Raw genomic sequence first — 25,993 nt, 5'->3', positions numbered from 1 at the left:
ATTTTTAAAATCACGAGGACTGGGATATGATCCGGTTGCCACCGAGAATAATATAGATGAATAAACTGAGTGACTGAGTTTATCAGTGAGTGTATAGATGTTGTACCTATTGTGACTATTAAACCCTACACTAACCAGAAACCGTGGATAGACGGTAGCATTCGTGCAAAACTGAAAGCGCAAAACATCACATTTAAGGTGACTGGGAATATGGCAGAATACAAAAAGTATAGTCAATAATCAATACAGGACTAAGATTGAATCCTACTACACAGGCTCTGACACATCATATTTTAATGTTTTATTTTATTTAACTAGGCAAGTCAGTTAAGAACAAATTCTCATTTACAATGATGGCCTACCAAAAGGCAATATAGGACAAAATACACATCACAAGAGAGACAACACTACATAAAGAAAGACCTAAGACAACAACATAGCAAGGCAGCAACACATAACACAGCATGGTAGCATATTAACATAAGAACATGGTAGCGGCACAAAACATGGTACAAAAATTATTGGCCACAGACAACAGCACAAAGGGCAAGAAGGTAGAGACAGCAATACATCACATAAAACAGCCACAACTGTCAGTAAGAGTGTCCATGATTGAGTCTTTGAATGAAGAGATTGCCAGTTGGCAGGGCTTGCAAACTATTACGAACTACAAAGGGAAACCAAGCCGCGAGCTGCCCAGTGATGCGAGCTTACCAGATGAGCTAAATGCCTTTTATGCTCGCTTTGAGGCAAGAAACACTGAAGCATGCATGAGAACACCAGCTGTTTCGGACATCTCTGTGATGACGCTCTCCGTAGCTGATGTGAGCAAGACCTTTAAACAGGTCAACATTCACAAAGCCGCAGGGCCAGACGGTTTACCAGGACATGTACTCAGAGCATGCGCTGACCAACTAGCAAGTGTCTTCACCAACATATCTGTAATACTAACATGTTTCAAGCAGACCACCATAGTCCCTGTGCTCAAGAACACTACCGACCCGTAGCACTCACATCTGTAGCCATGAAGTGCTTTGAAAGGCTGGTCATGGCTCACATCAACACCATTATCCCAGAAACCCTAGACCCACTCCAATTTGCATACCGCCCAAACAGATCCACACTGCCCTTTCACACCTGGACAAAGGGAACACCTATGTGAGAATGCTATTCATTGACTACAGCTCAGTGTTCATCACCACAGTGCCCTTAAAGCTCATCACTAAGCTAAGGACCCTGGGACTAAACACCTCCCTCTGCACCCGGATCCTGGACTTTCTGACGGGCCGCCCCCAGGTGGTAAGGGTAGGTAACAACACATCCGCCATGCTGATCCTCAACACGGTGGCCCCTCAGCGGTGCGTGCTCAGGCCATTCCTGTACTCCCATTCCTGCACAGCCAGGCACGACTCCAACACCATCAGTAGGTTTGCTGATGACACAACAGTTGTAGGCCTAATCACCGACAATGATGAGACAGCATATTGGGAGGAGGTCAGAGACCTGACTGTGTGTTGCCAGGACAACAACCTCTCCCTCAAAGTGATCAAGACTACGCAGATGATTGTGGACTACAGGAAAAGGAGGACCAAGCACACCCCCATTCTCATCGACAGGGCTGTAGTGGAGGAGGTTGAGAGCTTCAAGTTCTTTGGTGTCCACATCACCAACAAACTAACACGGTCCAAGCACACCAATACAGTCGTGAAGAGGCCACGACAAAACCTATTCCCCCTCAGGAGACTGAAAAGATTTGGCATGGGTCCTCAGCTGCACCATCGAGAGCACTGGTTGCATCACTACCTGTGTAACGGATGTGAAACGGCTAGCTTAGTTAGCGGTGCGCGCTAAATAGCGTTTCAATCGGTAACGTCACATGCTCTGCAAGGGCTGCGGCTTTTGTGGAGCGATGGGTAACGATGCTCCGTGGGTGTCAGTTGTTGATGTGTGCAGAGTCCCTGGTTCGCGCCCGGGTATGGGCGAGGGAACGGTCTAAAGTTATACTGTTACACCTGGTATGGCAACTGCTCGGCCACATCACTGGGGCCAAGCTTCCTGCCATCCAGAACTTCTATACCAGGCGGTGTCAGAGGAAGGCCCTAAACATTGTCAAAGACTGCAGTCACCCTAGCCATAGACTGCGGTACTGGAGCACCAAGTCTAGGTCCAAGAGGCTTCTAAACAGCTTCTACCCCCAAGCCACTCATAAGACCACTGAACATCTAATCAAATGTCTACCCAGACTATTGTATTTGCATTGCCACCTTCTACTCTACACTACCGCTACTCCTTTTATTATCTATGCATGAGTCACTTTAATAACTCTACCCACATGTATTACCTCAACTAACCGGTGCCTCCGCACATTACAGGCTCGTAGGTAAGCACTTCACTCCAAGGTCAAAACCTGTTGTAATCCGGCGCATGTGACAAATAAAATGTGATTTGTTGACATAGTTGGATCCTTCATTTTTTTTTACACTAACGTTACACAATAGAACATGTAATAACAGTCAGCCCTTGAATGCCAGCTAACGTTAACTTGCAGAGTTGAAACAAGCTAGCTAGCTAACATGACCTAGCAGGGATCGAAAGCTAGCTAGTTAACGTTACCCTTTCAAAGCTGTGGTCTGGTTAGCCTGCTAGTTTGTAGCCAATGCCAGGAATCAAGCTAGTTAGCTTTCGTAGCGACGAATTTAACCAATTTGGCTAGCTAACATCGGGAATATGGGGTAACGTTAGTTGCAGCGTGGTGAGGGTGAAAATCTGCATAGGTAGCTAGTTGTAGCAACATGACTTTCTACAATTTCTAGTTAGCAATTTTGACATCAGTAATACTCTGGAGAAAGTGGAAACAAAATTCGAGCAAGCCCAACCCCGATTGACTTCAACGGCTTTAGATACGGCTGTTTTTTCTCTCGAATTCGAACAGACATACGCTACATTTTTGGTTTGCGAAAAGGACATACGCCTTAGACCGGATATAGAATTGCACAAAACCAGATGTCCCAACCCGGAAACGAGAGAAAGGCCAACGAAGAAAGGGGCGGAGAATGCACGTTTACATGCACCACGTCAAATACGTCTAATTTCATTGGAAACATGTCGGCAGCTGAGAAAATGACCAAGGTAAAGAAATGTTCGTTTTATTTTACTAGCTAGCTAATTTACAACGGCTATATTGATTGAAAATTAGTCAGTTATTCAATACATCGAAGATCCATACACGAAATGCAAGTTGTTTTGCTTGCATAGTCTTGTTTCTGGCATTCGGCTAGTATGAAGCTAGCCCCCGTAAACAATTAACGTAGCTAACTAGCTTGCCAGACACAGGTAGAAAAGGGCTCTGGAAGATTTAGGAAAAGGTTCACAATTAAACATTTATAGCAAATATTCCTACATTTTTGCAGTACATTTTGCGGAGATTGAGTGTCCAACATTTTCAATGGTACTGAAATGTTTCAACTTCAGTAGCTATCTAGTTGGCTCGTGCACAACGTTACAATAGGAAAAGTTCAATTTCTATGCGTGCGTGCATTTCAGTGTCACTCACTATAATTTCAACATTACCTCAGGAGATGACACTTCCAGCCATTATGGATGTTAAAATTTCTCTTGTTACGGTTGTATTCATTTATTCAGTATATTATTTGTAATGTGATCTGAAACTGTTGCACAAAACAAATTAATTCCAGTGAGTGCCTCGTGCTGCTCATGTATTTTCCCAATGTTAGGAGTTTTCTGAGAATGATGCATCGGAAACCGTACCTAAAGTGAAAGACTCAAGCCAGCCAGATGAAGGTATGGATGTAAATATTTGTCTACTGTAGATTTTCAAATATATACACCTTTTTATTAGGGTTGTGCTGTGCATGTTGATGCAGAGGCTTTGAATGTTTCCTAGGTGATGCAAATACTGCCACAGCAGTGGTTACGAAGGACACCGAGCCGATGGGTGGAATGCTGTCACAGTCGCTGTTCCAGGAGATTCAGGGTGATGGTTCGAAAAACGGGGAGGAGAGCGAACGACTATCAACAACATCCTCTTCTGTGTCCAGCAGAAACCTTGCAGGTATAAGATTGATCTATCTAGTGTCCATGGTTACAAGACTGAATTAACATTGATTTCATGTTTATATATTATTGTCAGTTCTCTCTCTTCCTTAGTTTTCATAATCTGGTTTAACCTATGATTCCTTCATTTATTCCCCACTCACAGGACATGCAGCGAAGACCCTTCCATCCACATCCTCTTCACTCTCCTCCACCACCACTTCCTCTCCACCTGGCAGAGCAAAGATGAGTGTTTTTGGTCCTGGAAGTAAAGCTCTCCCGCCCCATCCCTCATCCTCCTCTCCCCATCCCTCATCCTCCTCTCCCCATCCCTCATCCTCGTCTCCCCAGACAGCAAAGATACACCGTGCTCGCAAGACCATGAACAGACCTCCCCCAACACAGGTGAGTCTCCTAAGACGATGGCTGGTAGTAGCACTATATTCTTTAGAATAGCCATTTATATTGTGATATCAATCAAAAAGGGCATATCTTATGTTTGAGTTAGTATGTTGACAAGAAGAGTATTTTACCACTCAAGGTTTCTATTCCTGTCACATTAACCACTTCCTGACCATCTGATCCATAGAGTTTTTGCCTTTCAGGTGAGGTGCATTGAGTCTCCAATCGTGCCAGTCAACCCCACAGACCCCACGACCAGCTTCACGACAGACAGTGATACTGGTCAGTGTTGAAATATTGCATACATTTAGACTGAATTAAAGGAAATATTAGCCCATTTTGAATGTTCTATATTATTTGTGCATCTCTGAGCGATGTTCTATCGATTCCAGGGGTCATTTCATGTCTCTGAGCCATTCCCCATTCAAGCAGGCTGAAATATAGCTGGTACACCACTTTTTTTCCCTCTGGGAATCGATAGAATGTCGCTCAGAGATGCACACACCCATTATAAAATTCAAAATGGGTGAATCTTTCCTTTTAATGTTTGTAAGATTACTTAACTGTTTAGTTTGAATTATGTCCCATTACTTGTGTGTCTTTTACTCAGCGGCAGCAAAAAGGAGAAGGTTGGGCCAAGGTTTTGACTGTACACCTGAGAAGGCAGAGAGCGCTATAGGCACAGAGCAGAAGGTAAGGACGGGGAAGGGATGTGTCAGTGCTTTCTAATAGCTTTGTGAAATAATAGTTGCTTATGTCTCATGTTGAGATATTAATTAAGAAGTGACCCTGACCTAACGTTTAGTTTTTCTTACTTGAATTTCAGGAAGATCGTGTACTCCGCGAGGCTGCGAGACGGCGTGATAGTTGGCTGGAGGATTTGGAGGAGGATGCAGATGAGGACGAGTTCCTTCTCTATAACCCCTATGCAAGAGACGACACGGATGCAGCCTATTCCGACAGCAAGGTCAGAGGCTAATATCAATGTAACTGATATACTCACCACAGAACAAATATGATTATTGTGGCCACAACCCATTTGTATATACACTTTAACAGGCAGCTCAACCAATTTTGAAATGAAATTAAACATGAATTTAGTTTGGCATGTTTTATCATCTCGATCAATGCCATTTAGTAAAATGGTCTTGTAGTTTTCTTTATCAAAATCCCATATTTGTTTAAACACGCATTCAAAGATGGTTGAAAACCAGGAAGTGAACATGAGCAAAACTGAACCTTATTTATCACACATTTTTCTGTACTAATTGTATATAAAATGGAAAATTACAACATTGTAAAATGTTGTTGACATCTAAAACAAAAGTAATTCAAATCATTTTAAAATTTTGTTTTACAATTTTAGGAACTCTTGAAAAATATGCTCTACCAGGTGGTGAGTTGCCTATTAAAAGAATGCTATGAAGTCAAATGGACAATTGGATAAATATTTGGGGATTTTTTTTGTCTGTACAAATACACAACTTATTTCAAATCCGTATCATTAATCACGGTCTGCCTGTTATCGTCAGTATGTTTCACAATATCATTCAGTACATGTGATTTTACTGATATTCAAAGCATTTGAACTGTAAATGCATTAATTTACATTCATTTTAATGTTAATATTTTGACACGTGTATGATATTTATTAATATTTTGTATCAGTCCCCATTTTAACCGGGCCTATCGCCCATTAAAAGTAAATGAAGCAGACATAATGTAAATTCATGTATCATATTTTTTTGATTATTTTAAAAGTATATGCAAATTCCTATACAACATTTGTTTACTCTAAATGGGCAGCTCAACCGGCTGGTTGAGAAGTTTGTGACGCTTTACCTATCAAAGTTTTAAGTCAGACAAACTATTTTATTTCATTTATTGGCCTATGCTGAGGCTCAATACACATTTTGCAGAAAATATATTTTTCAGATATTTTTTGCTTGGCGTACCAGTTAGTTAATTCTGAATAGCCACGATTTAAAATAGTTACAAAGACACTGTTGCTGCTCTCTTTCCATATGTATATCTTCCATTTGTTCCTTTTGCAGTCTGAAGATGGTAGAATAGAGCAAAGGCTACATGAAAGAGATGCAGAGGAGTCTGGTAACATGACAGATCATGTGAGTAGTTGAACCCGTCCTGTGTTGGTAGTTAAAATAATTTACCAGGCAGTTTTAGGCAACATGTGTTGCATTCGATTCCCTTGCTGGAACATAATGTCTATTTGGGCAAAGCAATGTTTCTCTGCCGGTCAACCAAACGCTCTTTGTCCACAGAGCTCTGAGTCGGACCCACAGAGGCAGGGCCAGAGGAACAAAGTGAGCAGCGATTCGCCATGGACTCGCCCAGGGCGGGGAAAGGGGAGAGAGAGAGTCGAAGGAGTAGAGGCAGGAAGAGGCGGGTGACAGGGAGATCTTCATTAGTTTGTATAAATAGTATTATCACCGACACTATCATCACCACAGTGCCCTATTGCTGGTCAATATTTATTTTCTGTTGTAACTCCCAGCAGTGTCGGCAGCATCTGCTCTAGGTGGGTCCCGCGAGTACACAGAGGTTGCCTTGGGCTCCCTGGACATTGCGGCTGCAGACAGCCTAACACGCTCACCTCACCACGGTGGGTAGATGGTGTTCACACCCAATATACAATCTGCATGTCTTTATCCATGGACTCTCTGGGTCAAATCCTAGCTTGACATATGCTTTCTGTAACTTTGACACAAATCTCCCATTGATGTCTTGTGAACACATGATTTGCGAACATAACTAAAGCCACGATATGGCTCTCAGTGAATAGCACTGATTATCTGCTACAGTACCATATAACACTGATGATGTTATCTGCATGCCTGTGTAGAAGGCAGTGATGGTGGGGAGACAGAGCGTCTGGAGGAGCTGCCTCTGTGCAGCTGCAGGATGGAAGCACCACGCGTAGACGGCACCAGCAGACGGCCCAACAGACTCTGCATGGCCACAGAGAGCGTCAATGGAGAGGTGTGTGTGTGTGTGTGTGTGTGTGTGTGGCTGGCTGGCTGGCTGTGCACATGTTGCCTACATGAAGCTGTGTTTCACCTAGGATTCTTTTCAGCAGCGGTGGCAAAGTTAGTGTGGGGGGAGCTTGGTATTGGGTGTGGCCAATGGTGCAGTCTCTGACTGGACGTTTTAGAGGCCGCGCTCTTGGCCGCACAGACAAAAAAAATTGCAGTTTAAAACAAATATCCTGCAATTTTGCCATGGGGTGAAGAGAATTTGCAGATTTTAAGCAAATTTCCTGCAATTCTTCACATTTTAACATGGCTTATGCCGTGTTCTTATGCTATCTAAGTGACTCAAACATTATTTTTTTTATTCACTTAAATCTACGGGGGCCCCATACCGTTACATTTTTGGAATTTTAGATTCTCTCTGTTGGTTTAGTTTTTATTCTGTTGGTTGTTAATTCTCAAAGATGATCTTTATGAAAAAATATTTATCTCCATTATCGTCTACTTATTTTTTACATATTTTTAGGAGTCGCTGCTAAATGAATATAGGCGATTGATCTAATTTAGAATCAACATATGACTCTTCAATACTTACTTTCCCTTTCAATTTTTCCCTCTCCCTCTCTTTCACAGCTGGTGGGCTGTACCAATATCATTCTGAAGGGGGAGACCATGCGCCCGTCCAGTCGGGTTTCCCTCATGGTGCTGTGCGAGAGCCATCGGTCACATATGGTCAAACATCACTGCTGCCCTGGATGTGGATACTTCTGTATCACGGTGAGGTTTTGTGCCACCCCCACAATCACACATACTGTCTGAACTGGTTAGGTGAAAGAAAATTCCAAGTAGACATCCTCCATATTCTTTTCAAACTTAGCTTGTGTTTTCAGATCTGTAAAGATGGAGAGGAGACGGAGAGGGCACTGCAGATACTTGAGATGCATTATAAGTCTGCATGTACAGTATATGTTTGACCTGGCCTTAACCCACACACCCCTCCCTAACTGATCTCCCAGGGCACCTTCCTAGAGTGCTGTCCGGACCAGCGCATCGCCCACCGCTTCCACCGGGGCTGTGTGACAGTGCTGGGCGCTGGGAGGGGTAGGGGCATGGGCACGGGCATGCTCTTCTGCCCCCACTGTGGCGAGGATGCCTCGGAGGCCCAAGAGGTCACCATCCCCCCCTCAGCATCTGCGGTCACTGTGGTCACCACCTCCGCCTCCTCCACCACCACACCGTCCCTCCCACCCTCCATTCCCTCGGCCCTCTCCCTGGCGGCCTCCACGGGGACGCTGAAGAACGGGAAGAGGCCAGAAGGCCCTATCAGGTGAGGATGGAGGCAGAAAGCGGGAAATTAAGATGTGGGATATGACTAAGTGTAGGATGCAGTATGATTTTTTTTTTTCTTCTACGCTGCACTTCAATCATTGGGTGCTTTTGTTCTGCTTGTTGCATATTTGTGGATAATTGATTGATTTGAGCTTGTGTCTGTGATTCTGTATTATTTGATAACTATTCATGTGGAAATTATGGATATTCGCACTACCCTAATTGTCCCAGTCTTTTTTTTTTACCCACTCTTTCTCTTCTCTATCCGTCAGTGCGAGGATGCGTGGGGTGGTAAAGAAGGACCCGGAGCAGCAGCCCCCCCAAGCCGCTGTGGCAGCCGGGCCTGTCAACGCAGCTCCCCCAGGGGAGGGGGGAGTGGACAGTGTGGGACCCTCCCTCTGTCTGCCCAATGGGAAGCCAATCTGTCCCAGTGCACTTCCCCCTGGGCCCAGTAGGGCAGCGCTGCAGAAGGCTATTCTCACCCAGGACACTGAGAGGTGAGACAAAATAATGAAATAGACTAATAATGGTCTGTCTTTTAGAATAACAATTCTTTATTGCAAATCAATGATTGATGGGAATTGTTTACAGCTACACTTGAGCCCTGTTTAGATGCTTTGAAAATACATCCATCTTTCCTCCCCTTTTCTGAACTGACTGAATTGGGGAAATGTATTTAATGGTGTTGGATCAGTGGTTAGTCCAAGGAATAGCTGTGGGAGAGATGCATTTTACAGAGACCTGACAGCCATAACATAGGAGCTGTTCTCACTTGGTGATTTATTGGTTGTGATTGGTCAGGAGGAAGAAGCTGAGGTTCCACCCCCGCCAGCTCTATCCAGCTGCCAAGCAGGGCGAGGTGCAGCGAGTTCTGCTCATGCTCAGTAAGTGTCATAAGGAATCTGTTCCTATTTTACTGTTAGGTAAAATAGACATTCCTGATTTGATTGCATATTTTGTCTAAAGGGGTTTGCTCTCCTCATCTCTCTTTCATTGGCTCTGGAAACTCATGTTACCACTGTTCTTTCACACAAGTCAAATTTTATTTGTCATATACACATGGTTAGCAGATGTTAATGCGAGTGTTGCGAAATGCTTCTGCTTCTAGTTCCGACCATGCAGTAATATCTAACAAGTAATCTAACAATTTCACAACAACTACCTTACACACACACACAAGTGTAAAGAAATGAATAAGAATATGTACATAAAAATATATGAATGAGTGATGGTACAGAACGGCATAGGCAAGATGGTATAGAGTACAGTATATGCGATGAGTAATGTAGGGTATGTAAACATTATATAAAGTGGCATTGTTTAAAGTGACTAGTGGTACATTTATTACATCCAATTATTAAAGTGGGTAGAGATTTGAGTCTGTAGGTAGGCAGCAGCCACTCAATGTTAGTGATGGCTGTTTAACAATCTGATGGCCTTGAGGTAGAAGCTGTTTTTCAGTCTCTCGGTCCCTGCTTTGATGCACCAGTTCTGACCTCGCCTTCTGGATGATAGCGGGGTGAAAAGGCAGTGGCTCGGGTGGTTGTTATCCTTGATCTTTTTGGCCTTCCTGTGACATCTGGTGGTGTAGGTCTCCTGGAGGGCAGGTAGTTTGCCCCCGGTGATGTATTGTGCAGACCTCACTACCCTCTGGAGAGCCTTACGGTTATTGGCGAAACAGTTGCCATACCTGGCGGTGATACAGGGTCGTATGCAAGTGAATGAATGAGATGACATTGACTCCTACTGCTGCTAATAACCCCTTCACTCCACGTCCTCTCTGTTTGGTTCAGTGGAGGGCATAGACCCAGCCTACCAGGCTGAATCCCAGAACAGACGCTGTGCTCTCCACGTTGCAGCCCAGAGAGGCCTGCTGGAGGTCTGCTACATGCTGGTGCAGGTGAACAATCTTTTCACTTCAATTACAACTGCGTGAAATTCATTAGGCAGTTTTCTGTTGCAAACGTTTACTACGGTGTGCCCAAATGAATTACGACCCTGCTTTTTATCGTTATCAAATCAAATCAAATTTTATTTGTCACATACACATGGTTAGCAGATGTTAATGCGAGTGTAGCGAAATGCTTGTGCTTCGAGTTCCGACAATGCAGTAATAACGAGCAAGTAATCTAACTAACAATTCCAAAAAAACTACTGTCTTATACACAGTGTAAGGGGATAAAGAATATGTACATAAGGATATATGAATGAGTGATGGTACAGAGCAGCATAGGCAAGATACAGTAGATGATATCGAGTACAGTATATACATATGAGATAAGTATGTAAACCAAGTGGCATAGTTAAAGTGGCTAGTGATACATGTATTACATAAGGATGCAGTCGATGATATAGAGTACAGTATCAACGTATGCATATGAGATGAACAATGTAGGGTAAGTAACATTATATAAGGTAGCATTGTTTAAAGTGGCTAGTGATATATTTACATCATTTCCCATCAATTCCCATGATTAAAGTGGCTGGAGTAGAGTCAGTGTCATTGACAGTGTGTTGGCAGTAGCCACTCAATGTTAGTGGTGGCTGTTTAACAGTCTGATGGCCTTGAGATAGAAGCTGTTTTTCAGTCTCTCGGTCCCAGCTTTGATGCACCTGTACTGACCTCGCCTTCTGGATGACAGCGGGGTGAACAGGCAGTGGCTCGGGTGGTTGATGTCCTTGATGATCTTTATGGCCTTCCTGTAGCATCGGGTGGTGTAGGTGTCCTGGAGGGCAGGTAGTTTGCCCCCGGTGATGCGTTGTGCAGACCTCACTACCCTCTGGAGAGCCTTACGGTTGAGGGCGGTGCAGTTGCCATACCAGGCGGTGATACAGCCTGCCAGGATGCTCTCGATTGTGCATCTGTAGAAGTTTGTGAGTGCTTTTGGTGACAAGCCGAATTTCTTCAGCCTCCTGAGGTTGAAGAGGCGCTGCTGCGCCTTCCTCACGATGCTGTCTGTGTGAGTGGACCAATTCAGTTTGTCTGTGATGTGTATGCCAAGGAACTTAACTTGCTACCCTCTCCACTACTGTTCCATCGATGTGGATGGGGGTGTTCCCTCTGCTGTTTCCTGAAGTCCACAATCATCTCCTTAGTTTTGTTGACGTTGAGTGTGAGGTTATTTTCCTGACACCACACTCCGAGGGCCCTCACCTCCTCCCTGTAGGCCGTCTCGTCGTTGTTGGTAATCAAGCCTACCACTGTTGTGTCGTCCGCAAACTTGATGATTGAGTTGGAGGCGTGCATGGCCACGCAGTCGTGGGTGAACAGGGAGTACAGGAGAGGGCTCAGAACGCACCCTTGTGGGGCCCCAGTGTTGAGGATCAGCGGGGAGGAGATGTTGTTGCCTACCCTCACCACCTGGGGGCGGCCCGTCAGGAAGTCCAGTACCCAGTTGCACAGGGCGGGGTCGAGACCCAGGGTCTCGAGCTTGATGACGAGCTTGGAGGGTACTATGGTGTTGAATGCCGAGCTGTAGTCGATGAACAGCATTCTCACATAGGTATTCCTCTTGTCCAGATGGGTTAGGGCAGTGTGCAGTGTGGTTGAGATTGCATCGTCTGTGGACCTATTTGGGCGGTAAGCAAATTGGAGTGGGTCTAGAGTGTCAGGTAGGGTGGAGGTGATATGGTCCTTGACTAGTCTCTCAAAGCACTTCATGATGACGGATGTGAGTGCTACGGGGCGGTAGTCGTTTAGCTCAGTTACCTTAGCTTTCTTGGGAACAGGAACAATGGTGGCCCTCTTGAAGCATGTGGGAACAGCAGACTGGTATAGGGATTGATTGAATATGTCCGTAAACACACCGGCCAGCTGGTCTGCGCATGCTCTGAGGGCGCGGCTGGGGATGCCGTCTGGGCCTGCAGCCTTGCGAGGGTTAACACGTTTAAATGTCTTACTCACTTCGGCTGCAGTGAAGGAGAGACCGCATGTTTCCGTTGCAGGCCGTGTCAGTGGCACTGTATTGTCCTCAAAGCGGGCAAAAAGTTATTTAGTCTGCCTGGGAGCAAGACATCCTGGTCCGTGACTGGGCTGGGTTTCTTCCTGTAGTCCGTGATTGACTGTAGACCCTGCCACATGCCTCTTGTGTCTGAGCCGTTGAATTGAGATTCTACTTTGTCTCTGTACTGGCGCTTAGCTTGTTTGATAGCCTTGCGGAGGGAATAGCTGCACTGTTTGTATTCAGTCATGTTACCAGACACCTTGCCCTTATGGTCAGTGATAAGTGACTCCTTTACACTTATTCACCCAAATATGGATCAGAGTGTCTCATACAGTTCTTATTCACCAGAGTGCTCAAATAAATGTCTTGTCTATTTACAGGCAGGCGCGAAACTGGACGTCCAAGACAAATCCATGAGGACCCCTCTCCTGGAGGCCATCGTCAACAACCATGTGGAAGTGACCAGGTACCTGGTCCAGAGTGGAGCCTGCGTCTATCACACTGTGAGTGTCTGGTAAACAGCCCCTATACCAAAGCCAACCCGCTAACATTAGTAGTGGCTCTAATAACATGAGCCGTAAAGGACTTAAACCTGAAAGAACTTGATAATCACCTTGAGTCATCTCAGAAGTCAACAGGAGAATCTATTCTAGACTAATTGTAGCTTGGACCTGTAGGCAGTATGTTAATACAATCTTGATTGCGATCAAGTTATCCACTTCTGACCAATATTAAAATTAGAATTTCTTTGTCCACCTCTCCTATTGTCTTCCTTCCCCCAAACTATTGTTTTTTTCCATTCTCTTTCTATCTCCCTTTCCTCACTGTTTCCCTCTGTTTTTCCTCTCTTCTCCCCCTCTTCTCTCCAGGAGGAAGATGGCTACACTGGTCTCCACCACGCAGCCAAACTGGGAAGTCTGGACATTGTCACCCTTTTGTTGGAGACGGGACAGGTGGACATCAACGCACAGGTGGGGAAGAGCGAGAGAGGAACACTCTTGGGCTCTAGACAGGGTGGCAACAACCAACAAGTCAGTGTGTGTTTTATCAGTCTGTCACTCTTTGTCATATTCATTGACCACGTTGTCTTGTGTTCTGAGAATTTAAAAAAAATATATTTCTCGATTCAGACTTCATGCACAGTTGATAATATGATTATCTTTATTTGATATGAACTTTAAAAAAAAAAATGAATATATATATATATATATATCTTAAATGTTTTACATTGTTTTGTTTTTTACATATGCCAGAATTTGTATCTAATTTCAAACTGTATGTTATGTTTGTCTCTGCACTGTAGTACTCCTTTATTTTGCGTAGCACTAACTTCTTCCTTTGTAGGTATAGTAATCATTCAATGTCCTCAATAACAGATACTGTATCATGTGTCACTTGGTAGTGTTAGGTACCTGTAGTTCTTAATTAGTCAATAGACTGAGTTAACTGTTACCAGCAGAATAAATCTGTATGTTTAATCTACCAGTTCCATGTAATGTACTGAACCATAGCACTTGTTTGGCTGTATTGGCTTGAGTACTATTGTATAGTCCAGTCCCCTAACCCTCTGTCAATGTGCTGTATCCCCCTTTCAGGATAGTGGAGGCTGGACTTCTATCATCTGGGCTGCAGAGCATAAGCACATCAATGTCATCAGAGCACTGCTTAACAGGGGAGCTGACGTCACCCTCAAGGACAAGGTTAGTCTTTCTGTCCTGGTATAACAACATATTGGCATACAATGGCCAAACTGATTTTGAAGGAAGGTATGTAGGATTTATAGGCACAAATCCTTGAAACGACAACATTTGCTTCTTTATTTAATGGTGTGGGTCATTTTGGTTATATGACTCAAATTCTTCTATATATATATATATATATATATATGTCCATTAATTTGTGATTGAAGTCCCCCTGGGATGATAATCTCTCCTCTCTCAATTAGGAGATGAATGTGTGTCTCCACTGGGCGTCCTTCGCAGGCTGTGTGGAGATAGCAGAGATGGTGCTGAATGCTGGCTGCCAGCTGTCCTCTGTCAATATGCACGGGGACACTCCCCTACACATTGCTTCAAGGGAGGGCTTCCTCGAGTGTGTCACGTGAGTAGCCCTATGGCCTGTCAATTGCATCCATCGGTCACTCCTATAGTGTCTCAGTTTGGAATAGAAGGAATTTGTCTGTAGATGCTAATCTGAAGCCAGTGGAGCATTTTACACCCCCCTGAGATTACCCTAATCTGATCCTAGATCTGTGTTTAAGGGCAACTTTAGCACCTTTGTTTTGATTGCTTACCTCCTTCTCTCTACAGGCTTTTCCTCTCTAGGGGGGCAGACATTGACATCATGAACAGGGAGGGGGACACTCCTCTTTCTCTGGCGCGTTCCGATTCGCCCGTCTGGGTGTCACTCCAGATAAACCGGAAGCTGCGGAGAGGGATAGCCAATCGCATGCTTCGTACAGAGAAGATCATCAGCAGTGACGTAGCCCAGGGGTATGAGAACGTGCCTATCCCCTGTGTGAACGCAGTAGATGATGAGGGATGTCCCTCAGACTACAAGTACGTCTCCGAGAACTGTGAGACTTCAGCCATGAACATCGACCGCAACATCACGCACTTACAGGTACATACATATGGTAACACCGCACACTTTTAGATGATCCATACTATGATACTTATTATCATTGATCAGGCATGTGTTTTCCCTTTCTACAAACCTGTGTCTGTATCTGTCCCTCAGCACTGCAGCTGCACAGATGACTGCTCCTCCAGCAACTGTCTGTGTGGACAGCTCAGTATCCGCTGCTGGTACGACAAGGTTAGTGACACATTATTTATTTTGCATCCCACTTTATTTGGATTTTAAAGTATTCAGCCATTCTAGCTGTAAATGTTGTAGTTTTTTAAATATATTTGAATAAGGAAACAAAATCTGGAACCTTGTAAAAATCCTGGGTTTTCAGAGAGCTTGCTTCTCCAAATTGTACATATTATCATCTTATTGAACTGGATAGTTTGTTAAACAGATTATTTGTGATGGACTTTCCAAATAAAGTGTAACAAACTGTGTATGTCCCTTTGTCACCCATGATGAAATTGGGGAGGGGACTGTGGATCTGTCTCCGTCTATCCGTTTGTACGTTGGTCACACACGATATCTCAGACAGCAATGGCCCTATTTTGACAACTTGGGTGATTGATGAGTCTTGCCATAGAGATCCAGACTTTACCAAATTACACTGATTGGCCAGATGGTGGCGCAATAACCATAGATTGAAAATGGTAACATTGAAAGGATCAAGCCCTCACCCCTGACTGATCTGCACAAAACTTGATATGTGGCATCTATGGACAAAGCAATATTTTCCAGACAAGTAGTACCTAAAAGTACCTAAAACAACATGGCTGCTATTGACCAATAAACATTCACGTGGGCGTGATCTTGCACACAAATGCATATGTCAGTCAAGGATATTCATATTGTAACAATTTGGTACACATGATGAGAACACTGTCAAGACTCAACATATGCAAGAACATTCATATCGGGCCACACGGGGGTGCTATAACAGGCACATGTTTGTTTCTCTTGATCTTTTTAATCAGAGTGCTGAAATTTGTCACCCATGCTCAGGGATATGAGTCTAGCTAACCCATGTGATACCTCAGACTTCACTGGCCCAATTTTGACAACTTGGGTGGATGAAACGTCTGAAAAAATTTTGCATAAAGCTTACTTAATTACAGTACCAGTCATGTCTGGACACAGCTACTCATTCCAGGGTTTTTATTTTCTTTTTACTATTTTCTACATTGAAGAAGAATAATAGTGAAGACTTAAATGAAATAACACATGGACTCATGTACTAACCCAAAAAGTGATAAACAAATATTTGAGATTTGAGATTCTTCAAAGTAGCCACCCTTTGCCTTGATGACAGCTTTGCACACTCTTGGCATTCTCTCAACCAGCTTCATGAGGTAGTCACCTGGAATGCATTTCAATTAACAGGTGTGCCTTGTTAAAAGTACATTTGTGAAATGTATTTCCTTAATGCGTTTGAGTAAATCAGTTGTGTTGTGACATGGTAGGGGTGGTATACAGAAGATGGCCCTATTTGGTAAAATACCAAGTCCATATTATGGCAAGAACAGCTCAAATAAGCATAGAGAAACGACAGTCCATTACTTTAAGCCATGAAGGTCAGTCAATACGGAAAATTAAGAACTTTGAAAGTTTCTTCAAGTGCCTTCGCAAAAAACATCAAGTGCTATGATAAAACTGGCTCTCATGAGGACCGACACAGGAATGAAAGACCCAGAGTTACCTCTGCTGCAGGGGATAAATTCATTAGTTACCAGCCTCAGAATTTGCAGCCCAAATAAATGGTTTACAGAGTTCAAGTAACAGACACATCAACATCAACTGTTCAGGGGAGACTGCGTGAATCTGGCATTCATGTTCAAATTAATGAAAGAAACTACTAAGGGACACCAATAAGAAGAAAGTTGCTTGTGCCAAGAAACACGAGCAATGGTCATTAGACCGCTGGAAATTTGTCCAAATTTTAGATTTTGGGTTCCAACCACGTGTCTTTGTAAGACAGAGTAGGTGAACGTATTGATCTCTGCATGTGGTTCCCACCCTGATGCATGCAGGAGGAGGTGTGATGGTGGGGGTGCTTTGCTGGTGACACTGTCAGTGATTTATTTAGAATTCAAGGCACACTTAAGCAGTATGGCTACCCCAGCATTCCTCAGCGATACGCCATTCCATCTGGTTTGGGCTTTGTGGGACTCATTTGTTTTTCAACAGGACAATGACCCAACACACCTCCAGGCTGTCTAAGGGCAATTTGACCAAGAAGGAGAGTGATTTGAGTCATGCATCAGATGACCTGGTCTCCACAATCTCCTGACCTCAACCCAATTGAGATGGTTTGGCATGAATTGGGCCGCGGAGTGATGGAAAAGCAGCTAACAAGTGCTCAGCAACTCCTTCAAGACTTTGCATTCCAGGTGAAGCTGGTTGAGAGAATGCCAAGCGTGTGCAAAGCTGTGTTCAAGGCAGGCTACTTGAAAATCTCAAATAAAATTAATATTTTTAATTAACACTTTTTTTACTACATGATTCCATGTGTTATTTCATAGTAAAAATAAAATCCCTAGAATGAAGTGTCCAAACTTTTGACTGTTACTGTATTTGATCAAATAAAGGATTTTCACTGCATCCGGGATAACGTACACAGATGTTTCGGGTTTATAGCCTCTTCCCCCGAAGATGAGGTTTACCAGTAATCCAACTTCATTGACTGCGTTGCATCTGTGACACAGGAAGAATATCATTAATATGTTAATATCAAACATGTTAAATCCGATGTGGTCAGAGAGAGAAAAGGGGCCTTCCTAAAAGGTTGCTTCCCCGTTAGATCATGTCCCTCTTGTAGCACCATAAGGAAACATAGTCATGTATAACTTGCACTACTAAAGGAGTTATTTATATGTTAGTGTTCTTGCAATAAGATTTATTTTGGAAAAACATTGTGCCTTGAAAGTACACCATAGAACATAAATCCACTATTAGACGTCTAGATATCACCTCGCCAATTGCGAGATACATAATTGCGTTGCGTCGTGATCTAAAATGTTTGTCCACCATGTAGAGGTGATTTATGACAACGTGTGTGTGTGTGTATATATATATATATATATATATATATAAATTAAATTCTGTTTCTCCACACGGTTTAAACGAAGAATTAGATTTCACCTCCCTCATAAGCTACATTTAAACTGTTATGGACAGTGTTCTTGTATATCAGATTTTGCGTAACGTTTGAGTTGGCCCAACATATTTATGAACGGCTGTGCCTGATGTCTTTTGTGGTGGGCTGTCTCATGAATTGATATGATGTATTCAGGGGAGCAGACACCTGGCGCAGTTGATTCATGAGTTGTCCTTGTACCCGCTCATATACCCTGTGAATGTGTTTCTTTGATTAATTTGTATACCGGTAGAAAAGCCACTTCTCTGATTGTCAGATGAGTGGCAACCCTGATTTTAAAGCACCTGCTGCTCATTGGTTGTTCTTGACAAATGCTGTTTTAAATTACGATAATTGTATCTACACACTGAAGAAGGCTGTAAAGCCGAAACGTCTGTGTACGCTATCCCTGATGCAGAGAAAATAATAATAAAATAAAAAGAATGAAGTAAGCTTTGACATTTGAGCACGAGCCCATTACACCTTTTTCTTTGTCTGAATTTGCGGGTTTTATGCACCAGACAAGCTTCTGAGAGGGTGATGGTTCTGTTTTGACGAATGTTGCGTCTGGCGTAAGAGATCCGGTATTTACAAATGTACACTGATTGACCCAAGGGTGGCACAGCATCTTTCTTGGGGGATTACATTTGTTTTCTGTGTTTACCAGGACCACCGGTTACTCCAGGAGTTCAATAAGATCGAACCGCCTCTCATATTTGAGTGTAACCTGGCGTGCTCCTGCTACCGCACCTGCAAGAACAGAGTGGTGCAGGCGGGGATCAAGTAAGAGCTGTGTTACTACGCGACTGTACATATTGAAATTAAATTAGAACACTATTGTGTGTGTATATATACAGTGCCTTCCCGAAAGTATTCATACCCCATGACTTATTCCACATTTTGTTGTTACAGCCTGAATTAGAAGTGGGTAAAACATTTATTTTTTATTCTCACCATCTACACACAATACCCATAATGACAAGGTGAACATGATTTTAGAAAGTTTTGCAAATTTATTAGAAATTGTATCCTGAAATCTCATTCACATAAGTATTACTACCCCTGAGTCAATACATTGTAGAAGCACATTTGGCTGTGATTACAGCTTTGAGAGTCCTTGTATATGTCTATCAGCGTTACACATCTGGATTTGGGGTTTTTCTCCCAATGTTCCTTGCATATTTTCTCAAGCTCTGTTAAGTTAGATGGGGAGTGGTTTCCACCGGTCTAATGTCCATTGCTCGTGTTTCTTGGCCCAAGCAAATCTCTTATTCTTATTGGTGTCCTTTTGGTGGTGGTTTCTTTTCAGCAATTTGACCATGAAGGCCTGATTCATGCAGTCTCCTCTGAACAGTTGTTGAGAGGTGTCTGTTATACTTGAACTCTGTGAAGCATTTATTTGGGCTGCTGAGGTGCAGTTAACGCTAATGAATTTATCCTCTGGAGCAGAGGTAACTCTGGGTCTTTCTTTCCTCTGGCAGTCCTCATGAGAGCCAGTTTCATCACAGCACATGATGGTTTTTGCGACTGCACTTGAAGAAATGTTCAAAGTTCTTAATGCTCCACATTGACTGACCTTCATGTCTTAAAGTAATGATGCTGTAGTTTTTCTTTTGGTTATTTGAGCTTTTCTTGCCATAATATGGACTATCTTCTGTATACCCACCCCCCTTGTCACAACACAACTGATTTGCTCAAACGCATTAAGGAAAGAAATTCCACAAATGTACTTTTAACTTCTTGATGCACCCATCCCTTTAGCGGGATCATTTAACACCCGCTGAATTGCAGCGCGCCAAATTCTAATTAAATTACAAAAAATATTTAATTTTCATGAAATCACAAGTGCAATATAGCAAAACACAGTTTAGCTTGTTAATCCACCTGGCATGTCAGATTTCAATACAGCTTTTCGGAGAAAGCATAACAAGCGTTTACTGAGAGAGATGTTCTTACATAGACAAAATATTAAACACTAGCAGCCAAGTAGATTGGTCACGAAAGTCAGAAAAGCAATAGATTAAATCGCTTACCTTTGATCTTCAGATGTTTGCGCTCACGAGACTCCCAGTTACATAATAAATGTTCCTTTTGTTCCATAAAGATTATTTTTATATCCAAAATACCTCCCTTTGTTTGGAGCGTTATGTTCAGAAATCCACAGGCTCGAGCGGTCACGACATCGCAGATGAAAATTCCAAATAGTATCCGTAATGTCCACAGAAACATGTCAAACGTTTTTTATAATCAATCCTCAGGTTGTTTTTAAAATATATACTCAATATATCAGGACTGTCACTTTTTCAATAGGAGAGGGAGAGACAATGGGTGCCCCACTCTGTTGCATAAGCAAAACTCTGCGAACACCCAGCTATCCACTGACGCGATGTTATCTTTCTCGCTCATTTTTTCAAAATAAAAGCCTGAAACTATGTCTAAAGACTTGACGCCTTGGGGAAGCCGTAGGAAAAGGAATCTGGTTGATATCCCTTTAAATGGAGGCAAGGCATCCCAATGGAACAGAGCGCTTTCGGGAAAAACGGTACTTCCGGGTTTGATTTTCCTCAGGTTTTCGCCTGCAATATCAGATCTGTTATACTCACAGACAATATTTTTAGTGTTTTCTATCCTAATCTGACAATTTTTTTTGCATATTCTAGTTTCTGGGCCTGAGAAATCGGCAGTATGATTTTTAGCCAAAAACGAAAATCATGCCCCCTACACTCGAAGTTAAGAAGGCACACCTGTTAATTGAAATGCATTCCATGTGACTACCTCATGAAGCTGGTTGAGAGAATGCCAAGCGTGTGAAAAGCTGTCTTCAAGGTGGCTACTTTGAAGAATCTCAAAATATATATTTTTTGGTTACATGATTCAATGTAGAAAATGATACAAATAAAGAAAAACCCTTGAATGGAGTAGGTGTCAACTTTTGACTGGTACTGTATATAAATGAGATATTTCTGTATATAATTGAATGAATTTTCTACAATTTCTAAAACTGTATTTTCACTGTCATTGTGGGGTGTTGGATGAGTGAGAAATCAATTTAATAAGTTTTGAATTCAGTCTGTAGCACAGCAAAATGTGGATTAAGTCCAGGGGTATGAATACTGAAGGCACTGTATCTATGACTGTACCCTCATCTCTTACTCAAACACATACTTTGATTTATCTTGTCAGTCTTTATGACGGTGGTGTTTGACGTCTTACATTGTCCCGTGTGGCTCAGTAGGTAGAGCATGGTGCTTGCAATGCTAGGGTTGTGTGTTTGATTCCCACGGGGGTAAGAAATATGTATGCACTCACTACTGTAAGCCACTCTGGATAACGGCGTTTGCTAAATGACTAAAATGTTAGTCTTACTCTGGTCTGTGTCCTGGTACAATATCACTTGTATACCTTCTCTCACTCTTAGGGTGCGTCTACAGTTGTACCGGACAGAGAAGATGGGATGGGGAGTACGGGCTCTACAGGACATTCCCCAAGGCAGCTTCATCTGCGAGTAAGTGTGTGCATTTGGTTATTCAAAGAAAATGTGTGTGTATAAAGGTAATTCGTAATCCAATTCCAAACTTGCCTTGAGGCCACAGGTATGCTCCGATAGTGTAAAAACGAGCATACATTTTATTTTCCATACAAAGGTAATTTCATAGGCTATATTCCATCGATGGTCAAATTGATCAGATTTAAACGGTAAACACAAAGTATAGACTAATAACAGCTTTCTTAGTTCCAACTATTTGCGTAGCAGTCAAAAAACTGTAAGTACTGCCATACGTGAGGCCAAGTTGACTCCTACTGCCAAAAACCTAAATAGGTAAAGGGAAGGGGAACATGAAAGGGAAAAAGGCTCCATTATGCTTTTAAATACCCATGAAAACCAAAAAAACATTCATCAACCATACTCATTAATTTATAATGCAATATGTATACTTATATTCAAAAATATGTTTCTAAATGGAGCAAAACAATAAATATAGCACAAAGAAAATTGGATTTTGGCTCCAACAGTATGATTGGCTAATTTAATGTTTTGGCAGTTTGTCAATTAATTGATTGGCTTGTTGATGAATGTAAGTAACATTTCTCTCCACACAGATATGTTGGAGAACTGATCTCTGATGCAGAGGCAGATGTAAGAGAAGATGACTCCTACCTCTTTGACCTGGACAATAAGGTACCTCATCTTTTTTTCTCTCATAGGATTACACATAAATGATAAAATATTTCAAATTTGATTTGTCACATGTGCCAAATACAACCGGTGTGGACTTTACCGTCATTTAGACACAGAAGTTTTTAAAAAATGGACTACACTGATATTCCTATGCACCTTAATACATCTCTCTCTCCTTCCCTCTAAAGGATGGGGAGGTGTACTGCATCGATGCCCGTTACTACGGTAACATCAGCCGCTTCATAAACCACCTGTGCGACCCTAACATCATCCCTGTGCGTGTATTCATGCTACACCAGGACCTGCGCTTCCCCCGCATCGCTTTCTTCAGTTCCAGAGACATCCTCACAGGACAGGAGCTAGGGTGAGAGGCTGCACCGCACACACACTGTAGATCTGAGCGCCAGACACAAAATGGAAGCCCAGTGGAGTGACTTTGATACTGCCTTAGGAAAGTTGAAACATGATTTGGCACCACTTTTTCAGTAACCGTAGCATCTATTTCGTGTATCACTTCTCTTGCACCAGAAATAAAATGGCTTGAGTATATTGTTTATTCCACTAGGATTGTGATATTAACATGCATTGTAATTCCAGGCTGAGAATTGTATCAATGCTCTTTCTGTGTAAACAGGTTTGATTATGGAGACCGCTTCTGGGACATAAAGAGTAAATACTTCACCTGCCAGTGTGGATCAGAGAAATGCAAACACTCAGCGGAGGCCATCGCCTTGGAGCAGAACAGGCTCGCTCGACTGGAGGCCTGCCCAGAATCGGAGACTGACCCTGGGCTTGCCATGTTAGGAAACTCCTAGGCTTCCCTGGGGCCTGTTGCGTGTATTTTTTTTACAGTCACTTCATTTTGTACGAATTTGTGCATTTATTGTTTCAGTGTGGTAGACAAATCTTAACTCTCTTCGATGTATAGGGTATAAGTGACTGGAAAAAATGTGTCTTCTGTGTAAGACCCTTTCATACAGTACAGTATTGCCATGAGAGATCAAGTTATGCTCACCACTTGCTGTGCCAAATACATACTGAATAATTCATTTCACAGTACTCCACCATGATAGTCTACTGCTGTGAAGCAGTTGAAGTTACCAACAGCTGACTTGTGTAGTAATGAAGTTATGCATATGTCTTTGTTTTTTTTAAAACAAAGTCCCTTTTGTTTTATGTTATGTCATTTAATAAATGTGATTACAAATCAACTAATAGATCTACATTTGTTTCAGCAGTGTTGCATTTCATACAACTCACTGAATATCAAGCAGCCGAGACAATCCAGAGAATTGGTTGTTCTAATTTCTACATAGTTTGCAGAAACAGTTGAGATAATGTTGAGATAATGTAACATTCCATCTGTACCTTAATTCTTTTCAGTTTGAACCTTTGCTCTGAATAGCACCTTAATCTGGTCTTGGACAAAGTTTTTGGGACGTGTTGTATAGGTGCCACTATCTGCGAGTCAACTCAACCATGCTTTCCTTTGCCCCAATTCATGGTTATTGCAAAGTCTTCTACAGCTCATGATGGGAAATGGAGTATGAGCTCTTCGCTTTTATAACTTCTCCAGTAATACTGACAGCAAAGTCCATCTGACAGGCTTGTTCATGTTAATCACTGAAGATCATGGGGAGACTGAATAAAACCTTTATAAAGCAATAAGGGCTTTTAGTGTGACGTAGTAAGTCACTCCCTCAAACATCCTAAATACACTGAACCAAATTGTAAAGTGTTGGTCCCATTTTTCATGAGCCTAAATAAAAGATCCCAGAAATATTCCAAATGACAAAAGCTTATTTCTCTCACATTTGGAGCACAAATTTGTACATTGCCAAGATAATCCATCCACCTGACAGGTGTGGGATATCAAGAAGCTGATTAAACAGCATGATCATTACACAGGCCACTGAAATGTGCAGTTTTGTCACACAACACAATGCCACAGATGTCTCAAGTTTTGAGGAAGAACGTGCAATTGGCATACTGACTGCAGGAATGTCCACCAGAGAATTTGGCTGTATGTCTAACCGGCCTCACAACCGCAGATCATGTGTAACCACACCAACCCAGGACCTCGACATCCGGCTTCTTCACCTGCGGGATCGTCTGTGACCACTCACCCGGACAGCTGATGAAAATGGGTTTGCACAACCAAGTCATTTCTGCACAAACTGTCAGAAACCGTTTCAGAAAAGCTCATCTGTGTGCTAGTGGTACTCACCAGGGTCTGACCGGACTGCAATTTGGCGGTGTAACCGAATTCACTGGGCAAATGCTCACCTTCGATGGCCACTGTCATGCTGGAGAAGTGTGCTCTTTACGGGTGAATCCCGGTTTCAACTGTACTGGGCAGATGACAGGTTTCGTGTGAATAGAGTGCCTCAATGCTAGCAGTGGTATGGGCAGACATAAGCTGTGGACAACAAACACAATTTATCAATGGAAATTTGAATGCACAGATATACCGTGATGAGATCCTGAGGCCCATTGTTGTGCCATTCATCCACCACCATCACCTCATGTTTCAGCATAATAATGCATGTAGCAAGGATCTATTGTACACAAGTCCTGGAAGCTGAAAATGTCCCATGGCCTGCATATTCACTAGACATGTCACCTATTGAGCATGTTTGGGAGGCTTTGGAATGACATGTACTACAGTGTGTTCCAGTTTCTGCCCATATCCAGCAACTTCACAGATCCATTGAAGAGGAGTCGGACAACATTCCACAGGACACAATCAACAGCCAGATCAACTCTATGCGAAGGAGATGTGTCACGCAGCATGATGAGGCAAATGGTGGTCACACCAAATACTGACTGGTTTTCTGATCCACTCCCCTTAAAAAAAAAGGTATCCGTGACCAACAGATGCATATCTGTATTCCCAGTCATGTGAAATCCATAGATTAAGGCCTAATGTTTCTGTACAGCACTTTGAGATATCAGCTGATGTACAAAGGGCTATAAATACATTTGATTTAATGAATTTATTTCAATTGACTGATTTCATTATAAGAACTGTGTACAGGTTTAGTTTTTTCCATTTATGTTTTGAGGTTGGAGTTTTAGCACGTTGACATACTGATTGGTGTCACTTCGTTAGTCAGTACGTGTCACACCTGTGCTGGCTTGTCCATCTCATTAGTTGGAAGGTGTTTCACCTGTGCTGGCCAAGGTGATATTTTAAGACTGGCTGGCCCAGTGCGATGTGGGGGGTTAAGACATTCAGTTGGTGCTCCCTAGACAAACAATCCTTTATCTGAGCTTCCCTGTTTTTGGTTTTCTTCCTGTCCATAAGTGTGTGGGGTTTTTCTTTTGTTTG

The 25,993-nt window shown here is 42.7% G+C and overlaps 1 protein-coding gene across 4 annotated transcripts; it reads left to right on the top strand.

The window, feature by feature from the left end:
- The first annotated feature begins 2,414 nt into the window (after positions 1–2,414).
- Positions 2,415–23,885, top strand: LOC112229939 (histone-lysine N-methyltransferase EHMT2). 4 transcript variants are annotated; one of them, XM_024396098.2, is made up of 28 exons: positions 2,418–3,129; positions 3,735–3,801; positions 3,905–4,072; positions 4,220–4,458; positions 4,659–4,737; positions 5,066–5,148; positions 5,282–5,422; positions 5,822–5,851; positions 6,510–6,581; positions 6,738–6,858; positions 6,974–7,078; positions 7,319–7,455; positions 8,079–8,222; positions 8,462–8,772; positions 9,047–9,271; positions 9,576–9,658; positions 10,568–10,674; positions 13,099–13,221; positions 13,588–13,749; positions 14,314–14,418; positions 14,664–14,818; positions 15,028–15,340; positions 15,458–15,535; positions 19,150–19,265; positions 21,901–21,987; positions 22,584–22,662; positions 22,851–23,026; positions 23,297–23,885. In XM_024396098.2, exons 1-28 carry the CDS (start codon positions 3,004–3,006, stop codon positions 23,475–23,477), a joined length of 3,813 nt encoding a protein of 1,270 aa, XP_024251866.1. In that variant the 5' UTR covers positions 2,418–3,003; the 3' UTR covers positions 23,478–23,885. The 4 variants fall into 4 exon arrangements, 3 of the variants coding, with proteins under 3 accessions (XP_024251866.1, XP_024251868.1, XP_024251867.1); XM_024396100.2 differs by having other exon boundaries at positions 2,419–3,129; positions 13,588–13,689; XM_024396099.2 differs by lacking the exon at positions 5,822–5,851 and having other exon boundaries at positions 2,420–3,129.
- The last annotated feature ends 2,108 nt before the right edge of the window (positions 23,886–25,993 follow it).

Source organism: Oncorhynchus tshawytscha, linkage group LG31 (genome assembly GCF_018296145.1).
Source record: "Oncorhynchus tshawytscha isolate Ot180627B linkage group LG31, Otsh_v2.0, whole genome shotgun sequence".
NCBI lineage: Eukaryota > Metazoa > Chordata > Actinopteri > Salmoniformes > Salmonidae > Oncorhynchus > Oncorhynchus tshawytscha.
The sequence above is the reverse complement of the archived record's forward strand: the minus strand, read 5'-3'. Positions and strand labels throughout refer to the sequence as shown.